At 44.4% G+C, this 25,118-nt stretch overlaps 1 protein-coding gene across 1 annotated transcript in view; it reads left to right on the forward strand.

Moving 5' to 3' along the window:
• The window catches only part of ncanb (neurocan b), a 135,270-nt gene that overhangs the window by 14,883 nt on the left and 95,269 nt on the right, over window positions 1-25,118 (forward strand). Inside the window, exon 2 of the mRNA XM_076726223.1 lies at window positions 16,053-16,135. Within this exon, the coding sequence (XP_076582338.1) occupies window positions 16,053-16,135 (83 nt within the window). The remainder of the gene's footprint in view (window positions 1-16,052; window positions 16,136-25,118) is intronic.

A 25,118-nucleotide genomic window follows, 5' to 3' on the forward strand; every position in this document is an offset into this window, starting at 1 on the left:
GTGAACGAGAGGCAGAGAGGAGGGAGTGGAGGAAAGTATTGATTGTGTTGTTTTAAACGGCACATAAACTAACAATGAATCAAACCTAATTATGCTCATGAAATAAGTAATATTGCTACAAGAAAGCAATGTTAATTCATCATGCAGCCCACTCTGGCTGCGTGTGGACGTGTATTACTCATGCTGCGGGGACTAAATCGGTTTATTTGATCAAATTGTGGGGACTCGCCTTGCTTTTGGGGACAAAGTGCAAGTTCTCATGATGTGAAGTGTCTTGGGTGAAGGTTAAGGTTAGGCTTAGGCAACTAGTGGTTAAGGTAATCATGCAAGTGTAAGTGAATGTAAATGAAGGTAATGTGTTCTGAAGTGCTGGAAACAGGACTCTGTGTGTGTGTGTGTGTGTGTGTGTGTGTGTGTGTGTGTGTGTGTGTGTGCGTGTGCGTGTGCGTGTGTGTGCGTGTGCGCGTGTGTGTGTGTGTGTGTGTGTGTGTGTGGCCGTTGAGGGGAATTCTGACAGGCCCCTGGAGTGAGACCTTCACTGGGTCTACTTCTGCCAAGACACTCATCAGCACTCCCACAGAGAGGGATGGGGCAGGAAATTGGGTGGAGAGAGAGAGAGAGAGAGAGAAGAGAAAGGTGGAGGAGAGCGAGAGAGAAATGTGGATGAAAGAAACGAGATGAAGAGAAGGAGCAGCAAAAACTACTTGAGTCACATATGAAGCGGATATTTAGATGTATGTTAGGTTAAGTGTCATTCTCGAAGGTAATGTGACTGTTCGTCTGCACAGAGATTTTCACAACAGTGCTGTTAATGAAATATAAAAAATGTTTATATGAAATTTGGTTCCAGTCATAAAATACAGTATGTGATATTTTCTGCACGGTAAACAGTCGGATTGAAAGAAAAGCCTTTGTTAAACACTTGACATTCTTGAGGAATCCTCTTCCCAAGAACATGATGTCTGCTCGAATAACAGGTGATGTCAAATATCTTTTCAACATTGTGATGGAAGGCTGTTCTCACCAGATAAACGACAGCATTCGCAGTTTGTTCACATGCTTCAAATGACTTTTGCATTTCCCTGAGAAGTGACTGCTTACAGTCATGCGATTGATGACTGGATACCCTCAGATGCAAAAGCAGAAGTAGTCCTTCTTGAGGAGGTTGCAGTGGAACGTTTTACTAACAACCAGCCATCAGCCTGAGCTGCACTTTGTGTTTTATGCTAACTAGCAAATTAGCACATAAAGACCATCCAGACATTGCTGTGTAAGAACAGCCTCACGGAGCTGCCAGCATGGACTCTTGGTCCTGTTTCCCCTCGACAGTCGTAGCTGCTCAAAATGTACCAAAAGATGAACTGTCGAGGTGGTAAATCAGAAAACACTCCCATGAATGCTTTTTAATGGTCATTATGGAAAGCAGTTAGAGAGCAACCTGTCATGTCGTGTAGACGTGTGGGCTCGTTTGCCACGTCTTCCTGCTGATCGGGGCGCCAGATTAAAACGCTGGTTCAGCCTGTTTTGTCATGTAGCTGTGAAGCTGGAAGAAGATGTTGAGGGATGGGCAAGCGGTAAATTTACCCTGAATTAGAAATAAAGGCAGAAAGGCTATTACAAAAGAACAGCTGTTTGAGTATAACGCTTCAGAACACATTTAGGTGAAGGAATACAGATAAAGAACAGGAGAGAGGCTCATTTAAACAGCCCAATAAGTAGGACGTCATCAAGAGGAATTGGCTCTCCGTCTATGGCTCTTGTGTACAATTGGGTTTTCTTGTAATAGATGGTCCGAGGAAACTGCCCTGCGTCTCTGTCCCATCAGGTTAGCCCGATAAAAAGGAGAAAGATGGTGTTAACTTCACACAACGCCTCTCCTCCTAAATCATTTCCAACTTTCTTAACTTCTCTTCTCCTCCTTCATCCCGCTTACGCTCGCCTCCTTCTCCCCCTGCTTCTTCCCCCTTCCTTCCATACTGCTCCTCCAGCTCCTTCACCTGCTCTCATTGTCTTCAAACCCTCTTTGATCCTTCATAAACCCTGTGTGTGCCCCTTGTGTTCCAGTGCTGAGTAATTACTGTACAGGCTGGAGGAGGTTACGTTGGCACGCCGGCGCTCTTTCTCTCTGATATTCAAATGAGCCGTTGCATACTCGTTTGTCATCAGTTCAATGGTGTGTGTGTGTGTGTGTGTGTGTGTGTGTGTGTGTGTTTGTGTATGCCTGCCCATGTGGCGTCTAATCTCTTATTTAGAGTATCAGACGGGAAAGGCATTAACATCAGTCGGGTTAGAAATTAGAAACGGGTCTGATTAATTCCTGGCAAAAAGGAATTAAAGGGCGCTTCCCTGCCATCGTCTTTGTTGCGGGAGCAGGATTTACCTGCGGTGTGATTGAAGGTGGCTGCTCTGCGCTGCCACTGTCATTAATAATCACCAGCCTTCAGGAAGATTCATGCTGCCATGAGCTAGTTGGTTCAAAACACTTAACCATTACACATGACACTGAGGGCTTGATATATGACAGGCTAATAGCTCCGCACTCCAGCACCGATGCTGTAGAACAACAATAAGGACCATTAAGCTATTATCAAACAAGATTAGCAGAACAAGTTGCATTTTAGTATAAATGGCAGCTTGTCATAATGTAGACTTAAAAATGAGTGACTGTAATGCACAATTAACACCGTTTGGTTTCTTTTTTTTTTTTATTTGTTGAGTTTACATTGTCATGAATTCGGAGCTCAGCAGCTGTGCACTTCCCTCTTGGACCTGTGCGTGAGTGTGTTCATATGGTGTGAAGTATGATTGGGAAAACATGCCGCCACTGTTGACTCATCAAGAAGAAACAGCACTTCTGAGTGAATTGGTTTAGCTGTGCGACGCTGAAATGATTCTCATTTAGTCAGCTCACTGAGTGAAAATCTAAAAGTCGCCCCTCTCTTCTCTTGAGCCGGGCGAATATATAATAAATGCGATCAAATTTACAGGCTGCTAACACTGTAAAGCAGGTTAATTTGCTTCCAATAGAGAAGCAGTAGAAACTAAATCACTGTATTACTTTACATTCAGGGTGGAGCGCCTTAATTCTTTCCTGACTTTACTTCTGAAGGTGGATTCTGCAGAGATGAATAAGCACTTTATGGCTGGCTCTAATTTTCCCTGGTCAAGTGTTAGGCTGCAGGTACTAATCTGTTTCATTACATTAACTCAGGTGATAAGGCCACTTGGGAGCCTGTGCAGGAAGAGGAGCGTGTAGCTCTGCACAGCTTCGCCCTAAACTGCTTAAAATGTTGTTTGTATTTCTAAAATACGGTTTCTTTGCTGCAGCAGATGCTTTAAATGACAGCCGCACGAACATATTGTGACAGTTGTGCGACACAGGTGATTGTTGTGTACATGAAACACAAATGCCATTTGATATATCGGACAACATGGAGACTTTTCATGTGCGCACATTGCAGAGGTAGAATCTGGGATCCGAGGGCTGTCAATTACTGATAGGAACACGATAGAGCCGAGCTGATCAAAGGCCTGCCTGATGTAGTCTGGCCTCTTTGTTCCTGTCTCAAGGGACGGGGGAAGGAGGGGTGGGGGTTCGATGCTCTGCTACATCTGGTTCACACTCCAAGGGCTTCTCATCACTGCCTACACACACACACACACACACACACACACACATACAGTATTTGTCCAGTTCAGAGAGCAAACGTAAATTGAGTGCACACGGGTGCGCACAAACTCCACAAACACGTATGTACCGGCTCACTCATCCAAACACGAGGACGCCCAGTGATTCATCACGCCACGCGTCCGTCGTGGTCGTACACGCACGCTGGTGCACGAAAAAGATTCAAACTGTGTAAAAGTGATATCATGCATTTCCCCGTCGCACTCGCAGAGAGACCTGCCAAGGCCAGAGAGATGATCGCCATGCCCGAGATTGATTCCGAGGTTTGTCGCTAATTATTTTATGCCGCCGTTTGAACTGTCTGTTGAAATCCAATTATCAGGCCGTCTGTGTAGCTTACAAGATTGGGGCGGCGACGAGGGGAGGGGAGAATTGGAAGGGCTGAGAGAGAGATAGCAAGTTGCGAGGAAACACACTGTCTGGCTGTGAGATATGAAGAATTTCATTGAAGGAAAACCTCCGAACAGGATGCTGAGAAACGGCTGTTTATTTTAAATGTGGCTATGGTTTCTTTACCTTTCAGCCACCAGATAACAGCATGAGCTTAAAGCAATAGTTTGACGTTTTGGGAAACACGCATATTAGCTTTCTGGCAGAGAGTTAGATGAGAAGAGTGATACCGCTCTGATGTCTGTCCATCAAATGTAAGACCATAGCCAGGAGCCAGTTATCTTAGCATAAAAAAGCAAGGGGAACAGCGAGCCTGGCACTGTTCAACAGAGACAAAATCCAACTTCTCACACCTCTAAAACTCACTAATTAACACGCTATAGCTCCTTTGTGTCATCCAAAGTGTAAAAACTACAATTTCCTTGCTATTACCAGCTGAGAAATAGTCTGACATATACAGCAATCACCAGTAAAACGGTGAGTTGTCGTTTTCACACTTCGTACAGGTTCTTGTAGATTAACCGCACAGCGTCAAAGTGTGAAAAACCCTCTGGAAATCTCCATTGTTGATTAAGAAGTGACTGTAAACTGTGCAGGAGGGAGTGAAGGACATAGCCTGCTTTAAATTGATCCCTCTGGTAGCCGGCTCATGATGACATTGCAAAAAACAGCCTAAAACCAACAATCAGGCGCACCTCAAATGAAAATACGCCCCTCTGTGAAATGCCAGTTTCTGCTGGCTGCCCTGTCTTGATTTATGGAGGGTGTGCGCAGTGTAGGTGGCCTGCTGCATGCTCAGTATCTCTCTCTTTCTCTCTCACACACACACACATACACATGCCCTCAAATTAGTTGTCATGCCTGGACATTTGAAGCTGCTGGGCCCAGTAGGTAGCCCCATATTCTCAGACAGATGGGGCCGCGGCCAGAGCAAGCACCAGATAAATAAGTAAATAAACCTTGGCCTTAGGCAGGTCTCATCAATTCTGATTCTCCCAAATGAGTGTGCCTGAGAATCGATATACCTAGGGGATCCCAGTCTGTCTCCATCTCAGACCGGGGGATCGTGCTCGGACTGAGGCCGGACCGCGGCGCTCTGCAATAAAGCTGTAAATAGCCATCGTGTGCCATCAAACCCCTGCCAGCCTCTCTCGCTGTCTGTCGCTCGTTCCCTTCCTCAATCTCTGCCGTTATCTTCTTCTTCTTGCACCGAGGCGTCTTTACTCTCCCCGCAGTCGTTCCTCTCCTCTGCATCCCCCACGGCGCACTCCCATTGGCATCTCACACCTTCCTCACCCTCTTTACACTTCAGCAGCACTCTGGCTGTTCTGCCACTCCTAACAGGATACCGGAAACGTCTGCAAACTTTCACCACTTATTAGCCATTCTAAAGCATCATTATTTAATAAGCACAGAGCAGGCCGAAGCTACTGCCACTATCAGCATGCTTGCTTTCTGTTCATCCTCCCTTTTCCCCTCAGTGTTTCTCATTTCTCCCTCCTTCATTCTCACACTTCGGCCATCACATCACAGTGTCTTTCTCCTCCACGCTGTTTCTGTCCTCTCCCCTCTCGGGTTCCCTTTTCTCGGGCCGCAGTGTGCTCCAGTTCCAATTTCTGCTCAATTTATTCAGCGTACCTTGACACTCTTGTTTCTGTCGCTCATCAGTTTTAAAACCTCCCTTTTCTGGCATATTTCTTTCTCTGAATTCCAGTTTCTTTTCCACGCCGTTTCCTGACATCCACAGTCTGGTACGTTTTGTCAGAGCTGATGCATTGTCAAAGTCTACTCACTAATCTCGCTCTTCTCTTTCTTTATTTGTCTGTCAGTCTCTCTACCTGTTAAATCAGTCTTCTTGCTTCTGCTATCCTCCTCAGCTCCATTTATAGCCTGAGATTACCTCCACTCCGCCTTTTCCAGCCCTGAAATCCTTCAGTCAAATCTGACTACTCACGATTCACTCATTTATTCTATTTATAATAGGATCAGGCCAATATGAATGGTAGCTTTTTTAAACAACTGTAGAATTATGATGTATTACTGCAGTTTAAGTCATCCTGGGTAGTTGACTTTATGATCACAGACTGGAGTGAACCTTATTTGAAACCTTAAATGAAATACATCTCTCATGTATTTGCGTTGCCTGTTCATGAATTTCATCTCACGTCTCACTCGCTACTGACCGTCATTGTTAAGAAATTCTGTTTTATAAAGCACAAGTATAAGTTTAGAATAGATAAATAGCCAGATTGCTAACAGACAACAGTCCTTGTCATTCCGCAGTCACAGACTCTCCTTGTTAATTTTTCATCCTGAAGTGGTGGGTGTATTCTTAAACACACACTCTTACATATTTTAGGTTTTTTAGGCAGTTCACTGTCTTCGCTTTACTGTCTTTGTGTTTGAATTTAGCACCTTTTTGTTTAAACAATCATGATTTTTAGCCACCATTTTTTGTGCTAATTTGCAAGAGCTAGCACACCAAGCTAAGAGGTGAACATGCCAAACAGTATGGCTGTTAAATATCAGCATGTTAGCATTAACACTGTGTGACATTAGCATTTAGCTCACAGCACCGCAGTGTTTAAATATAGCCTCACAGAGACTAGCATGGCTGTTAGTCTCGTTTTTAGCCTTTCGCACTTCATTATTTTCATTTTCTGTCTTTTTATTTTGAGTTTAACACTCAGTTGTTTTAATCACACGTATTTTTTCTTTCCTTTCTCTTTCTTTTTTGTTACCCGGTCACCCCGTCTTGTGTTGTGTTGTTGGAGCCAGATTGTTTGGCCGTTAGCTGTCAGTCAGCCAGTAGCTGTTACACTGAGGGTAACAGGACACGGTCCAGTCTGTCTGGGCCCTCGCTGGCTCTGAAGCCTCCTCTCAGGTGGCTGCAGAGTTGGATGAGACTGAGCACACACACACACATCCTGCCCCCATGAACATGATATAAACACACCATCTGTCTGTCTGCGTCCTGGTGACTTCATGATTTGTTTGTGTGTGTGTGTGTGTGTGTGTGTGTGTGTGTGTGTGTGTGTGTGTGTGTGTGTATGTATGTGTGTGTGTGTATGTATGTGTGTCCTCCAAGGTGCCTCAGATGGATGTCTGTATCTGGCAGTCACTGACGCTGTGATTGTGATGAGATACAGACTGATTTAACTGCACATCAAAGCAGCAGATCACCCCACCCCTCCACCCCCCACCACTGGGCTTTTGTGTGCGTCTCTTTGTGTGAGCGTGCTAGCATGTGTTTGTGTGTGTGTCCAGGACACATGGGCCACAGACACATATGCTTCCCAGTGTGTAGTCTACTTGTGAGATGATTTAATGAGCAATAGTAGGGGATTGGGTGGAATTTGGAACTTGAACAGCTGAGATATTGGACAGGAGAGGAAAAACACACACACGCACACACGCACACACACACACACGCACACGCACACGCACACATTCCCTGACTGGGTGCCATATACGAGTATCTCTAAATACAGCCCTCTATGATTTTCCACATTCTATGCAAACTGCCTCTTTCTGACCCTCCCTCTTCCCTCATCTCTCAGACTTCCTCTCAACTTACTTGGGAAAATACAAGAGAAGATTAGATGAGTTCCCCTCAATGACAGGCAGCTCTCATCCCTCTGTTAATTAGTCTGGCCTCTCAGTCTGTCTGGCTAGCATGACGAGTGAGGTGGAGGTGCAAGGACCGGGCAGGAAGGAGTGTTTGCTGTTTTTAGCTCATGTATGGTACGTTCTCATTAGCAAAGGTTGCTATGCAAGCTAAGCTAAAACTTCATGTAAAACGATCAAATTTATGTTCACTGCAGTTAACTTTGTTCCACCATGTCACAAAACTCCTTAGATTTATGAAACAAATCTTCTAAGAAATAGCATTGTTAGTTTTTTATATTGCAGTTTACTTTGAATCATTGATTTGGACAATACAATCTGTAACACGATAACACAGTAGGACAGTATCATTGTGATGTGATACCATTAAAAGACAATAAGCCATAGCACTGAGCCTTCTCTGCACTCCTACATGAGCGTACGGCTGCAGGTCAGGAGCCAAGCTCGAACCAACCACGACACTATCTGTACAACCCCACTAATCTATAGGCTGCCACTATATTTATTCTGATGGGGGGGTTCTGGCGCAGAGCTGATCATGCCAGTTTACTGACCAGCTCCCAGGCCTTTGACCCAGCATGAATCAGTTTCCCTGCACCGCTGGCTTTGATGAACTGAGGAGTCTTTACAGCCTGCAGTCAACAGTGACGATTTACTGTATCCCATACGTCCTCGGATCCTGCCGACGGACAAAAACAGAGAGAGGGAGACATTAAAGTGAGAGAGAGAGTGGGAATACAGAGACGTACAGGCTGGAGTGGAGCAACAGAGACAAGAAACAATGTAGAGGAGAGAGGAGAGAGAGGTGTAGAGAGGAAAAGCCTGGCAGCCTTCCCAGTGAAATATGTCCCGCTCCCAGACCTTCTGTAATAAACTGATAGCATCCTTTCACCACACTTGTGTACAGCTGTAGTATATGTTTGAGCTTGTGTGTGTGGTGTTGGGTGGATGTGGTCGTAGCCGGTCGTATAAGGCCAGGGGCCATCACAGAGGGATCATTATGTCATGTCTTCATGCTTCATTGTGTGTCTTAATGACCCAATCGGCAGAATAAATGTTGACATTGTGCATTTCTGTTGAAACTTTACGGCTTTCAGTTTTATGTTGGGACAAAGCAGTAGTTAAGGTAAAGTTAGTTTTAGGCACTGAAAGCGTCTTGTTAAAAACACCCGTTTTTGTCTCCACAGACATGTCTCGAATAGTGCTCTGCTGCTTTGAAACAAAATTATGAAACAAAAAAAATGTCAGGACTTCCTGCTTTTCCTGTTTTATTTCATTTTACATTTGGGTGTTTGGACTTTTGATCAAAAATAGAGCAAATTTGAAGCTGTCACCTTGGATGATTTTTCGTTTTTCACCTTTTCTACTGTTTTATAGATCAAAGAATGAACTGACTAATCTAAAAAATAATTGATAGAATGAATAGATCAGTACAACAGTCATCAGCTGCAACCTTAAAATGTTTAACTGCTGTTTAATTCTGCAATGAGACGGACCAGAAAAGCACAGAATTCAGGCATTTGTCCTTCATCCAAATCCAGATAAACGTATGCATGGACTAAGACCGTCTTTTGAGCGCGTGGACCCTGAAGGTGTTCGCCGCTCTGCCTTTTTAAGCCCTTGTGTACAAGGTGTCGAAACTATTTTTTCCCTGTACCCTCGTCTCAAGCCACATTAATATTCCAGCCGAAGACAAGCGATCGGCCAAGGGGACCTTGATGTGCCCAGAACAAGTTTAACATTTGCCACCGTATAAAGTGGCTTTGCAGCCCAGCAAATGAGAAGCCTCAGACATTTGAAAATTGCCTGGCCACCCTCCCTGCACGTAAAAAGCTTTATGTCACCTCATTTTTCAGGAGAATCTCCCTCCCCGTCCCTCCCTCTCTACTATCCCTCCGCTTTGCCCCTTCGCTTTGCCTTTCTCAGCACTGTATCTTTGTATTTCCATCTCTCACTCTCACCCTTTTCTATTCACATGTACTGTAGATCGAGCTCACCTTTTTTGGCCACAGAGAGAAAGTTAATATGTTTTACAGAAAGGAATGGGTGATACTCTGTTCCCGGCCAAATCCTCAACAGGATGCCTGGATGTGTTTGCTGCAGGCTGGTGGGCGGGTGCAATGAATGAATAAGGGAGAACTGTGTTGCTTTTAGCTGTAAGTAATGGGTTTCTATATAGTTCTGGGCAGTCCTGAAGCTTATTCCCACTCTGCACCATCAGGGTGCTTAGCAATGTCACCCCCACTTTGTACTGTATGGTGGAGCCTGGTCAGCATTGTGCAGTGCACAGTCTCTCTTTTTCTCACCGCTTTGCCATCTGGACCATCACGCTTATTTAAAAATTGAAGAATTAAAGCAGGAAAGCATCTGAATACACACACTTAGTCCACCACAAGCACTTAATAAAAGCACGTAATGCACAGTGTGTGGGTCTGGGTGTACGCGTGCATGCGGGCTGTGCAGTGAAACACTTCACTGTAATTGACAGCACTTTTCAGCACCATAGTGATAAGGCTGGAACAAGCACAGGCTCATCCTTACTCTTATTCCCTCTTCCTTCCTTCCTTTCATCCCTCTGTCACTCTTTGCCCAACTCCTGATTAACTGCACCTTTTCATGTGAGCATGAGTGGCTCCTCATTCATGTACAGCAGAGCTTATTAATGGTAATCTGCATTTGTAGAACACCTTTCAAAGTAACAATTAAGAAAGTGAAAAAGCTAAAATGCATCAATTGCAATATAACAATGAGAAAATAATAATACAGTGACATCAAAATAGGAACAAAATCCTCTGCAATAAAAGCTCCGAGTTAAGCCAAGATTATACATTTCTGCGTCCTCATGAGGAAAAACTTCGTCAGAGGGTGTGCATGCAGGCTCCGTGAGGATATCTGCATACCTCCAAAGTGTTTGCACAGCCACTACGCTACAACTGTGGAATACATCTGTGCTCTCAAAGGTAGTATAAACAGAACAACTGAACGTCTGGGGTGCCTGCAGCTGTCTGTGCATGTCTGTTTGGGAGTATATTCAGGCCTTTACCACAAATCTACTGAAAGCATTCAAGTGTGTCTTGGGTTGAGCTTTATGCACAGATGTATGCACTAATGAGCATGTACCATGTGCATGCATGCATGTGTGCCTGAGCATGCATCTGCCATGTCGTTCACACTTCATTCACACTCTAAGCACATTCCCATCAGTATTTTATCCCAAAGGTACGTTGCACATTCAGTTTTCATGATACAGACGACTTCATTATAATGCAGAGCTGTTTCGAGTTCGCCTCCCTCATAACCTCCGTCTTCTTCAGCCTCTCAAGCAGTAAGGAAAATGTTATTGCCTGAGCATGCCCTGTTTGTGTGTGTGTGTGTGTGTGTGTGTGTGTGTGTGTGTGTGTGTGTGATGGAATGAAACTGTCTCTGCCTTACGCTGTGTGTCGAAGCCCATATGGTGGGCTCTGAATCTGATGGCAATTTCTTCTTTTTTGGGAACCCTGCCATCTTCCCTCACGTTAGTATACCAGCTCCCATTCCCTTCCAAGCGTATACATACAGCGGCAGGCCCAGCAAAGCATCAGGGGAAATTTATGGCTGCTTAAGATTCAAGTTGCCCCCTCATCCACTCAGGCTTGGCATTTGAGTGGGGCTGAAATAAGTGTCGGCTTTTCTCCTTACCTCTATCTGTCTTCCCGTCTCTGTCTCTTTCCACACTCTCTTTGCTGTCCTTCCTCCTGCTTTTACTCCCTCTCTCTCTTCCACCACCTGTTCTCCTTCTGTCTTCCTCTTCCTCTCTGTCTTTACCTTTCTTCCTCCAGTCTGTGATCTCTGGCCCCTATATGGGTTGTAACTGAGTAGTTCAATGAGTTATCAGTGACTCATCTGATTTGGGCAGCGTATTTTGGCCCACAGAATGTTTTTTTTTCTGGAGACCCGTGGTCTTGTGCTCCACCTCATACAGGTTTATAAGCTGGAATATAGCCGCCAACTCATCAGCCATAGTTCTCATTTATGTGCTTTTATACTGTAACTCCCACACAACAAAGAAACCACCCAAGGAAGATGCATGCTTTAAGACAGGTGCAAACACAGCTCCATCTGTGCCGAAAATGTGAACCGCTAAAGGCATTTACTTATGACACAGTGTGACAGGTTCCTTGCTAAAACCTTGGTAATATCCTCCTGGAAGGAAAACAGTCTTTTGTCACTCGAAGTGTAGCCTCATTTTTCAGTCTAAGGGACTTATACACGGACATTGATGGGGCTAACTCCCCCTGCGAAACCAGCGCTATTGTGTGCATGAATGTGTGTGCATGCGTGCTGCAGAAACAACAGCCGCATGCACTGACGGAGTGACAGACAGGCGGCCTGAGTGATTAATGAGCCCTCTTAATAATGCACCATGCTGAGGAAAGAGTGATGGGACAATTTGAGAGAAGCAAAGAAAAGAAAAGAGAAGAAAGGAAGAACAAACGCGTAAGAAAGTCTGTAGCTAGTTGCAGATGCAGGGTTGCAGCTAAATCCAGGTAGACAGAATGAGGTAAAAGGTGAGATGAAGATGAGATGACAGATGGGTCGGACCAAAGGTCTGGGACAGAAGACAAAATGTGACAGCTTGGCTCTCTACCGTTTTTCAGTGTATGTGCTTTTGTCCGCCTGTCTGTCTGAGACAGTCTAGCTGTCTGTCTTCCAGCCCGTCTGTCACATCTACAGTATCTGTGACAGGCCGGATAGGGAACAGTGCACTCGTCTGACATGTTGAGATCTGGCTGGATCTTTCTGACTGGTATTACACACACAGCAGGAGTGCTCATACTGACTTTCAGTCGGGGATCACACGACTGTGGTCAGGAGAGCACTGAAGGGGTGCAGTCGATGAAAATTGAAAATTGCCCCTCCCATCTCATTTACTGTTGCTACGCTTGTCAAGCACTCAGTTCTGACAGTTTTCCAAGGATAGCAGTGTCGGATTTGTGCTCCAAATTCATAGTAATTTGGGTAGTAATGGGTCTTAGAGGTCGTATGGAAGTAAACAGAAGCTGGCTTCTCAAATCTAATAATTTTGTCAACTGAAATGGCAACTGTCGCTACGCTAGCATAATCTAATGCTAACGCTAACACTCACTGAGTTGGTTGATGATTGATGCTAAAGCTACATGTCCCAAAGTCAGTATCCTCACCAGCTGATAAGGAGCAACACTGTTTGTGTATTATTGATAATTTTCAATGAATTAGCATCTTGGCTTCCACAAACCTGTTCCGGTCCTGAATAGGGATATTTTTTATCGTAAACCGAAACCCTAAAGATATAAAATTAGCTGACTTCGCTAACTTAATAGTTAGCCCTCTTTGGAAATAATGCTATAGACCTTGGTTTCTAGGTAGATAGTAAGCTAGCTAGCTGAGCATGCTAACATTTGCGGCTTACATTAGAGTAGAGACTCACACATTTTAATGCATACCTTACACTTTTGCACCTGCAGGCTGTTCAGGGGCGGGGTTTAATGAGCATTAATTTATACACTTGAGTCAGACCTCTGTAATGTAGATCTGCATCCACACTGTATATATGCAGTGGAAAATGCATTCCACATCCTTCAAGATCCAGCAAATGGTGGATGTGCTACATCCTGTGCAGGCTAATGTGTGTGCAGCTGAATTTAGACTCATGTGGGCGTGTAATGTAATGACTGACTCAAGTGAGCTGATGTTTTCAAAGGACACTCAGCATGTTGCCTGTGCCATGTCAAACACACACACACACACACACACACACACACACACACACACACACTCATACAGTAAAACTTTTTCCTAGATTCTGAGTCAACAGTGAAAAGACCTAGCATCAACATCGAAAAGGGAGGAAGGGCACAGAACTGGCAACACGCACGTCAAAGCCTTCAAATGAACTACTGCTGTGCTCCTGGAAGAGGAAAAATAGCCGAAGGACAAATAGGGCATGGCAAGAAAACCTGAAGAAAACTTTACTTTCCTGTTGCACTTTTAATTCACTGGAGCTACAGTACAGTACAGTAAATGCCTCGATGTGACATGTAAGAGGGGCCAAAGGAAAGCACGAGGAGATAACAGAGAAGAAGCATGGAGATGATGGTCAGATAGTTCCCCACACAGCAACACACAAGACTTTTGGGAGACTTTTTCTTGTCTTCTTGAGGTATATCCTCAAGAGAGCAGTTATTCAGTTACATACAGCATCGTCATCGTAAAGGTGTCAAAATGTCACCCTCAGTGAAACACACATCCTACCTTCAAATCTCTGTCCATTTTACTGATGGAGGAAAAGAGGATCAAAGCAAACCTAAAAGAAGAACACTTCCTGTATGGTTCATTAACGCTATAGCTGGAGCCTCATCAAAAGTCTTGTTAAGTAAAATGTAAAATAACTTACTTTAAAATGGGCTTGAAAGCAGATGAGTCAATTATCTGTTATAATAAGTAACCCGTAATAGTTATTTTCATCTCTTAAATGGACTAAATGATTTGTGAAGCGATGTGATGTTAATCTGTCACAAATACTGTCAGTCTACACCAAAATGTCCAGAGACCCTTGAATCAGCTTCCATTCAGCCGGGGCACAGCGCAGGTATTTGGTATGAGGTCAGTGTTTTGTCCTTGGCTGTACCTTTGAGACCGAGTCAGAGCGACCGGCGCTGCTGTAACTGACACTGGCTATCTGTGTCCAGCATCTCCACTCCCAGCCTCCAAATCCCCTCGTCTCTGCCCCCCCCCCCCCCGGCTTCCTCTCCTGCCCTCAGGCCCGCTCGCCCCGCCACGTCCCCAGAGATGCCATATTCATTACTTACACTCAGGGTTTCTCGAGCCCCACGGCAGGGGTCGGCCAGCCTCATTCGGTCACTGTCGCCTGGCTTTTGTGACACACACGTATTAGCTGTTGGTCAAATATACATAAATGCACACACACACACTCGCGGATGCAAGAAATGTACTTCTTGCTTGTCTTTTTTCTGCCTCTCATTGGCTCTCTAAAACTGAAGGGTTGTGTGACACTGAAGACTTTTTTGCTAATAAAAACATTCAGCTCCACGATGTACACGGAGAGCATCACTTCATAATATAATTTTTACACTCCGCATCAAAACAAGTCGCTTCCCTCGAGGAATTAAAGTGAAGACCAAGCCTGTGTGTGTGCACGTCTTTATTTAAGACTTGAACAAAATTCCCCAGGTACTTCAGAAAAAACATACATATTTGTCCAAGTAATCCTGCGTAGACATACCATAGACGGCTGCCGTCAACCTGGCTCTCAAATAGATATTTCCCTATGTTTAATGTGACAGCATCGACTCCGCTTTGATATTTTTCTGCTCGGCAGAGTTTCCAGCACACCGTATGCAACAAGGGAGCCCAGAGTCCATCATGTTAGATTTGGCTCCGGTGCTCTTATCTGGCTGCTTCTCTTGTTGAATTGCATCAGTATCTTTCCCTGTTGTGCAACAAACAATCTCTTGTTTTTCTGCACACAGCTGAGCCTGTATTCTCTGCTAATCCCACACCACACATCAATAAACAAGCTTTTATTTACAAGGTAAACTGTATATGGAATTTTTCTACAGGAGATTCGGTCTCATGCAGCAGCTCTCTATCCAAAATCTAACCTTTGCGATGGCGGTGCTTTAGTACAGAACATTTCAACAGTTTTTTCACAGGGAAAACTTTGACGTTGACGGCTCAGTGTTCAGGACTATTGGATCCATGTAAGAGTAGATTTCAGTCCAAAGATATGCAAGGCAGGTGGTTTTGGAGAGCATGGGTATAAAGTGAGCATCTGTGTCCGTGAAACACCCTGGGAAAGATGCCAGTCCACCACAGTCAGTCTGGTTTCTTTCTACCTTCTCCCCAGTGCATGCTGGGATAGGTTTAACAACCCCACAACCCTGAATAGAAACAAAAGGGTACCAACAATAGAGGAGTGAAGCCTTTTAAAATTTCATTAGGCACACTACGTGCCTGTGAAGTGTAAGGATAACACCATATTTCTTTATTATACTTGAAAAAGAGCGGTCACATTAAGTTTATTTGTATCGCCATTTAAAAGCCCTTAATCACAGTTACAGTCTCAGAGTGCTTCACAAGACCTCCCAACACAATAATTCTTTTATTATAAATTGAACTGAAGAATGAATTGATACCCCGCTAATCTAAGGCTGAGAATAAGGGGAAAAAATGTCATGAAAAGAAAGTACAAATGGTGACTCATCCAACTATGCCTGTGCGCTGGACGAGCCTCATCAGAGCGACGTGTTGATTTCAGCTTCCTTTGTGTACTCACGTTCCCTGCCTCCCTCTTCCTCTTTGTCTCCAGGTGCAGCAGGATGCAGGGCGTACTGCCGGTGTGTGGACTGCAGCCCCTGCTGGCCCTCCTTCTGCTTCAAGCTGTGGGCTGTGGTGAGTCCTCATTAAACCGTAGGCGGTCGCCGTCACCTGACCTGCAGTCTATACAGTCCGTAGCTGCAGACAATCATGTGCACAGATGAACCGCAGACTGGTCTCTCTCAGTTTTTAGCAGGCGGAATCCAGCCTATTAATAAGTCCTGGTCTTATTTGATTGGAGCCAGTTTCCAGCCATTACCTCTGATATATGAGATTCTACTGTGTGCAGTCAATCTGCCACATTATTCATGGTCATCATTAATAAGAATTACATTTAACTCAATGCTTAACTATTAAATTGTACATTTTATAGACTACTGTCACAACCCTCCTGCAAAGCAGAATGTCGATCTCCTCAAATCTCCCCCATCAAAATACCCTCTGTAGGTCAGCGCTGTGAGTTTGGGTCCACCTCCTGTCACGCACCAACTTCAATGCGCAGAATGTGATAAATGGCATCCCTGGTGCAATTATAGAGGGATGAATATATCTGCTTAAAAACGTGGTTGTAGAGCACGGAGGGAGGCAGGGGGACAGGGGGAGAGGCAGAGTGATGTGTGATAAAGGTAATCAAGCATGTCCTTCCAATCAAAGATAAGCAAAACCTCCAGGAAGCACGCAATCACCGGCTTTTGTACTCTCAGCCAAGAACTGTTGAGAATGACTCAAAAAGGAGGGAATATAAGGAAGACATCGATAAAAAACTTTTGTGGGATTGTATTTGTGCAGAATAATTCAAGTCTCAGGTGTTCGCCTGCTCTGTTCTGGATGGATCTGGATTAGAGGTCAAAAACTGCTCCAGCAGTAATATAAAGAGCGTGATATATGAACAGGCTTCATTCAGGCAACAAGGCGAAACACATTCAACTTGACCTCTGCGTTGACTTGACTGCACTGAAGTATAATTTTTAAGTATTTGTACTTTATGTGACACTCTCCATTTCATGCTACTTTGTACTTCTACTCCATTACATTTCAGTGGAAACTATTGCACTTTTTACCCCACTGCATTTAAATAACAGATGTAATTACTAGTTATGTTTTCAGATGAAGATTTTACAAGAAAAAACAACATATGGTGATCTTGTATAACTCAATGCACCAGTAGTTTCCCCTCTGAACTTTTAGAGGCCCGAAGAAGTAAAATTATCAATTTTTTCACAAATAAGGCCTGACCCCTTGTTTGTGAACCACTTTTGATTCTTAATCTCTTTTAAATGAAGAATTATTTTATGTAAATTTCACAGTTTTCTGTTGGCACTTTCACATCGGGAGCAGATCTCAGTCGCTGCATTTAACCCGCTTCTGAAAAGTTTCCTCATGTCTCCTTCTGGTTTGTTCATTGGCACAATCGTAGCTCACACTGTCTCACACTACGCTGCCAAACTGTGGAAAACAAATGCACACTGATGAGTGAGTGACCATCAGGTTAGCATAGTGAACGACCCTACGAGTGTCAGCGAATGAATGGGCACAATTTGTGATCAGCAGCCACAGCAGCAGTCTGCACCGTGAGACCTTTTAGATCTCCTCAGTAACGTTAATGATAGCTTTGCTCGTCAGTCTGTCCGCTCTTTGTTTCTCTCGTTTCTCTCCATTTTCATATCTTGAACACTTGGCAGACCTTGGCAGCCTAGCTAGCAGCCCTCTAATTCCTCTCGTTTCATCTGCTCATAATTACCCCCAACAGCACTTCCAAGAAGAGGCGAAAATACGAGAGGTAAAGAAGAAAAACAAATCTGAGATCTCCAAAGCTCACATTCATCTTCTCAGCCATTTCGAAGAGCGCGGAAAGGATTTTGATATTTTGTTAAATCTCTGAGATATTTATTTCAAATGTATATTTGCAGAGCTCATTAAAACTTGCTTTGATTTGGATGAAAAGCCCGAGTTTAGGATCTTAATCCTCTCATTATGTGTCAGCAAGTTATCCAAACTCTGGAGAGGGACTTGACATTTTGCATGTATTTGCACATCTCTTTTACTGACTTCCTTAAGCCCTCGATTCAGCTGAAAGAAGGACAGGGACACATGGAACGGGGGTTAATGAAAACACAGTCATGGAGGCTTCAGCGTCATACAGCGACTTACACAGACTTGTGTGAGTAATTTGTCTATCGGTACCTCATCCCCAGTTGCTCAACAGCCCCCCAATCTGTCTATTTGGCAGCTCTTTATTGCACAGAACTCTGCAGGGAAACGTATGCAGTACAAGCATTGACATCGCCGAGTCCGTCTTTACCCTCTCTATACTCTCCTTGTACTCCCCTACTGTGTATTGGTGTGTATCTACATGTGTTTGTGCGTATACAGGACAGACTGCACACCCCCTCAGTGCCCTCAGTGGCCTCCCTGACCGTCTGCTCCTCTCTGTATTGTATTGTTTCTGCCTTCTGTGGAGGTAAAACCTGGCACCGGGGCCTTTCTGTGACTCAGGGCTCAGATTCGCAGAGAGATGATGAAAATGGAGCCAACTCCTCTGTCTTCCTCTATGTGTGTACACGTTTGTGTGGAAACCCTCAGGTTACATCTGCCAGGTAGTTTGCAGCCAACTCGCCAAGCAGCACACACTGTAGCCCACACACACACACACACACACACACACACAGAGCATCTCAGAGGAGCCTGATAACACACTCACATGTGCCTTTCGGAGTGTATATGTCATGCAAATACACCCTCCCTGCTTCTGCAGGAGTTTAGTTTGTGGATTTTGAGGGCATTAACGCCTCCTGTTATTGCTTCCTCTCTCTCTCTCCACTCTTGCATTTTGTTTGTGTGGTTTCTCTTCTGCTGTGTGACTCTAGAAATAGTCAATGGGAGGTAGAGGACTACAGGGTGGGCTCGCGCTAAAGCTCGCTCTGTGACACTTTGCTTGACGACCCCTGAGATTGGAAAGAGGGCGGGATGTGGGGGCGGGGGACACATCAGGAGTGAGTTTTTGCATGCGTGTGTGTTCTGTGTGCATGTGTGTTTATGCATTTCACGATGTTGGCTGCGTGCCACATGAGATAAACGTATCATTATGCTTCAGAAGATGTGAAATTAGTCACGGCAGCAGCCCTGCGGGAGGTTCCTGTGAAGCCTGACATGGCCTGGTGGGAGTCACCTCAAACAGGGAGAGAGCTGCAGTGAGATGGTTAATATTTGTCACGAAGAGAGGAGGGAGGAGACAAGAGGAGGCAGTCTGGGTCACAAAAGGTTTGACGGATGGTTAGAGCGCACAGCCAGCGTGGAGGAATTGTGAAATTGGGAGAATATCCCTAAAGACCAAAGAGGAGGTGTGAGAGGTGAAGTGGCAGAGTTACATTTGGCACCTTGTTTCAATTTAGCCTTTAGTGATAGACGTTTGACTGAAATGTGTATTATTTTTAGTTATATTTTCATGATTTAATTATTGTTAGTTTTAGCCCCAAAAAGAACATTTTAGTGCATTTTCTGGCCCTGCACTGATATTTATCCCCTAAACACAAAATATACTCAACTGAACATTAGCATCATATCCATATTCATAATGTTGGCTTAATGTTAGCTGAGCAAACAGTGCCTGATTCTGCAGATGCATGCTGCTCATTTTATTGGCAATTAGTGCATTTGTCCACTCGTCCATCTTTCACGTTACTGTTTGGTTTTTATTCGTCTGTTAAAACTTCTTGTTTTCAGAGGCTTCTTTTTATTTTGTTTTCACCCTGTTTCTCATGAAAAGCATTAAGGGAACAAATATTGTTTCATTGTTGTTCCTGATGCCGAAATCGACACAGGTGAGGATGAGAGGAAAGAGGATAAAGTTAAGCTGAGGGAACCCGGGGTTTACAAAAGGTGAAACAGGAGGGGGAGAGAGTCAGGGAGAAAGGAAACAAGAGTGAGCGAGAGAAAGACAAGATTAGACAGGAATGCATGAGAGGAGAAGTGGAGCGCAATAGACGAAACATGAGGGAGATGAGAGGAGAGGAGGAGTACGGGGAAGGAAGGAGGAGGCAGGTGAGAGTTGGAGGGATTTTTGGGAGGGAGGATCTCATGCGAGAGAGAAAGTCAGCATGGAGACATCATTTCCAAACCCTGCATGATGTCCGCTTGGCAGACCTGCTGCGCTTCGACAGGCAACACGAGTGTGCGCACACACACACAGATGCAGAGAACTTCAGAGCGTCTCGGTATGCTTTGTGTGTAACTTTGCATCTTCAGTTGCGCGTGCGTGTGTGCATCTTTGCATATTTAAGAGTGTGTGTACTTCCTGTGGGGGGAGAGGCAGCTGCACTGCAGTGAAACACAGACCAGTGATCAAACACAGCGGAGAAAGACGGAGAAACCAGCCTCCCCTCATCCACTTTACATTAGACCGTACGTGGCCTCAGATCCGTTCTTTGAAGAGGCCACCCCCAAAGCACATCGTTAAGTGTGCGTGCGTGTGCGTGTGTGACGCCCTTTCCCCCCTTTTTTTCCCCATTTGTGGTGCCTCTGTTGCCATGGTTATCATTTCCGGCCTCGCTCTGGCCAGTCTCGCCCTCAGCGTCTTTCTCTCGTCCTAAACGATAAGTTACCATTGTTTAAGAGCTGCTGGTGCTCCTTTCATGTCGTTTTCACCATATCCCTTGTTTTCTCCGTTTGTCTCCATTTTTGCATCATCCAGGATCTTTTGAAAAGAACGCATTTCTCCACATCCCGCAACAAAACAATAAAGGCGGCGAGCAGTTTTGCCAGACCAGCCGCTCACACAAGAAACAAGCCCACACTTTGCTGCCGCCGTCCTTGAGATGTTTTATTCATTTCAGGAGATAAAAATGATTCAGCTTCTTCCTACTCCTTCCAAACAGTTTCACTTTACTCCTCTCAGCTAAGTTTTTTTTTTTTTTTTTTTCATCTTTGGTTTGTAACATTTCCTTTAGATGATAAAATGGGATCAGCTGACTTGTATAACAAAAGTGTTCAGCATGGGAATACTTTTTGTTTTTGTGTATTTGTTATGGGTTCAAGCCAGTAACAGTCATGGTTTCATATCATTTCTTAGGAGGAAGCTGATGTGTAAATATAAATGCATGGAAAGTTTCATGGAAAGCCAAAGTCGTAACTTTGGTGCAGCTCCACTACATTTACCTCAGCAGTGTAAGCACAATTTTGACATTTTATTCTACTTTATCCTTCAACTGATTCGTTTGACAGCCGTAGTTATTTTACAGGTTGAGATTTTACATACATTTTTATGGATTTGACTGCCCAACAGTGTCGAAAAGTAGTTAAGACTGGCTCTACCTCTTCCTGCTACAGCATTAAAATGCGTCTTATGTGTTAATGCTTCGATAATAATGAGCCAATAATAAGATATAACACACTCTGAAAGGTGTCATATTTCATAACACCTCTCTACTTTTACTTCTGATCAAATCTATTTTGCAGGTAACACTTCTCTACTTTTATTAAGTAAAATTCTGAATATAAAAATTTTTATACAAACAGAGTATTTGTATGCTGTTGTGTTACTTACTATGCGGTTGTGACTCAGGAGGTCGTGCTGTCATCTATCGTTATCAGAAGGTCGGTGGTTCGATCCCAGTCTAAATGTCGACGTGTCCTTGGGCAAGACACTGAACCCCAAAGTGCTCCATGGGTGTGTGAGTGTGTGTGAATGGTTAATGCTCGTAATGAGCAGCTGACCTCGCCACCAAACTGCGAATGGGCGAATACAGATTTTGAAATTTACTACTTTTACTTCATGGAGGAGTACTTATCACAGCCTGAAGGGACTGTATGTATTTGAAAATGATGGACCTGTAAAAGCATCACCACTGAGTCAAATTAGCACTCCTCTCATGTTCTGCCCTCCAGATTAAAACCAACTCTGAGAATTACAAAAACAGCCTGACCTGAGCCCGCCGCGCCATCGTTTGTGTTGTATCAGCTGTGGTTTCTTAACACAGTCATCAGCTAATAGTGGCAAGCCTCTGTCAGTCAGCTCATCTGTCATGATTTATGACCTACACACACTTCTGCACAATCACGCACACATGCACAAACACATTATCAGCTGACACGCAGGCAGCGGGAGTGGAGCGGCGGCGACAGGAGGGGATGCACTCCATCAGTCCTGGTAGCTCTTGACTGGCAGGTTGACGGGGTTGATGCGGGCAAATTGAAGACAAAGGGGCCTTTATCATCGGAAAAACCCACTGCAGGCGCTTCGGACAAGAGAGAGAGAGACAGAGAGAGAGGAAGAATGAGAAAGAGAGGCAGAGAACAAGGAATGATGTTCGCAATTGTGTTCTGATTACAGTGAAAATGCCCATTACAGCCCACCCTGTGTCTGTGTGCAGCTCTGTGCCAGCCACATAAAAGCTCTCCAACTGTGTTTAATAATTCTGGAGCAAAGTGAAGACAGATGGGCCAACGGTGATGTTCACGTAGACGCCACTGCGAACCAGCAGAAAGGAAATAAGAAAATCTGAGCTCTGTCTGCACGCCGTCGGCTGAGGAGCTCCCAGGAGGAGGTGAAGGGTGTGTCCTCTCACGCCCTGCCCTTCTCAACACTCATACTGACGCACAGAGACAGAGGATGAGGTCAATGAAAGATCACCTGTTAACATTTAACACCGTCCCACTGTACTGGCTCGGATTCTGCTCTCCAGCGTCCTCCAAAGGAGGAGTTTCACTGAGCGTGCGTGCTCTTTATCAGGACTTTCCTTGCCACGCATTGACATTCAACGGCAGTATTTCCTCTCCGTTTTATCACCCAGCAGCAAGGGGAGCCTTGTTTAGGAAAGGGTGACAAAGAGCACTATGAAACACAGATAGATATCCAAACAAAGAACAATCTTTTGGGGGTTACGCTTGTGATAACATTTCCATCTAAATGCAGATTTGATATAGCAATGGCATTGGGCACCCTCTCTAGTTTACATTCATTACCTCAGAGGAGGAGAGCAATGTTTATTTTTTATATTTTCACCTGGTCTCCTCCACGATGTAATTCGGGCTTTTCAAAGAGGGGATGTGCAATTGATTTTGTTTGATGCAGTTGTGCAAATTGCAGCACCAGCCGGGAAACAAAGATAAACATTTGTCCAAATAAAGTGGACAGAAAGAGTGAAAGGGAGAGACGGAGAGAGAGAATGTGATTGTGATTGTAAAGCTTGGTTGGCTTCATTTGTGCCGCTGTCTTGCTATTGGCAACATAAGTAGCATAATGTTACCCAAATGGTGCTTATCCAGGTGGAACCTGGCAAGAAACTGGCAAGCAGATTAAATGTTATCGATGCCTTTTAGCTAAAGAATAAATTTGCCTGTTTTTTGTTTCTAGCAAGCTCTCGGCAAGGTGGTTAAGAAATTGGAGTTTGATTGCGTGTGTGTGTGTGTGCGTGTGTGTGTGTGTGTGTGCGTGTGTGTGTGTTTGAACAGGAGGGGCACATGCGTGAGTACGTGGTAAACAAAGATGAGTGCCACATCCTCGAGGGGGATAAAGCAAAGAGAGTGACAGCAGGGAGTGGAATCTGATAGACTCTTATGAAAGATGTGTTCTTTAAGTGAGTTTGTGTGTGTGTGTGAGAGACAGAGCATCAACGTGTCACTATGTCAGTCTTCACACACCTCCTGCTGAATCACAAAAGCACATCTCCCCTTTTTTCCATCATATCCTCTTGACTCCTTTTCCACATCACATCACTCCAATTTCCTCCGTTACACAAGCCTCCAGCTTTTTTCCACTTCCATTTTTTTGTTTATGTTTTTTTTTTTTTTCCCCCTCCCTCGCCTCCTTCCACCACTCACAATCCTACGCTGTGTTATGCTGGAGTCAATTGTGCTTGTTCATCTTTTCTGTGGAGCCTGTTTTTTCCTGTGTTGGTGAGAGAAAAGTGCATTGCTGCTGCTATCAAGTAAAACAAATTCAAAGGTGAATCAATTTTCCTCTACAACTTCTCCTATCGCACAGCGCATTTCTGTGCCGGCCTTGCAGACCACAAACTGTTTTCAGAGAGCCACTTTGCCATTAACAGTGTTGTGTAACGCACAGAATTGTCATTTTAACCTGCGCAGTGCCTTTGTTGATTAAGTGAAGAATTTGAATCTTGCAAAATATGGACCAATTGATCAATAATAATGCTAATTATAGTAAGTAACCTAACAGATGTTCTGTAATTAACTTAAATAAATAGTTCTGCATTTTGGAAAATACCCTTATTCACCTGCTGGCCAAGAGTCAGGTGAGAAGATTCATACCACTCTTGTGTTTCTATGGTAAATATGAAACTACATTGAGTTAGCTTAGCTTAGCATAAAGACTGGACACAGGGGGAAACAGCTAGCCTGGCTATGTCAATTTGTAACAAAATACACATATGAATCATGAAGTAGCTTTGCTAATATGCAGGTTGTGTTACCTTTAGACAGATCCAGGCCAGCTGTTTTCACCCTGTTTCCATCTCCATGCTAAGATAAGTAAAGCTAAGCTAACCAATGTAGCCTTATGTTTAATAGCCAGATATGAGAGTGGTGTAAATTTTCTCATTTGACTCTGCTGCTTTAATTTTCCATATGCACAAGAACAAAAATCAGAAGCACCGGTCTTGATCAGGGTAGTCATTGTTGGCCACCCACACTGCTTTGCTTCTTTAATCCCCACCTCCTCTCTTGTCTCCTCTTATCCTTCTGCCTTTGAAAGCCTCATGCATTTTGTTTCACAGGTCACCTCACTGGCAGGGCTGAGCTCCTCTCGAGTGCGAAACGAGAGGCCATTTCAGAGCACAAATCCAGTTTGATGCTGCCGTGTAGAGCAGCATAGATCACTTGGTGAGGGAGTTAGACAAGTAGCGCTTGTCTAAGACGATGTCACTGCGAGAAGCAGAGAAGTGGGTATTTATGTGTGTTTATGTATCTGCAGGGAGGGGAAAATGTGGTAGGAGGGCTGATGTTAAGCTATCAGGGAAGAGACACTCAGCCTCTTAGCTTGAGCATCAACGGCTGCAGGAATGAGCAATGACAGCTACTCGCGAGTCTGCTATTTGTGTGT

Source organism: Chaetodon auriga, chromosome 3 (assembly GCF_051107435.1).
Source record: "Chaetodon auriga isolate fChaAug3 chromosome 3, fChaAug3.hap1, whole genome shotgun sequence".
Classification (NCBI taxonomy): Eukaryota; Metazoa; Chordata; class Actinopteri; order Chaetodontiformes; family Chaetodontidae; genus Chaetodon; species Chaetodon auriga.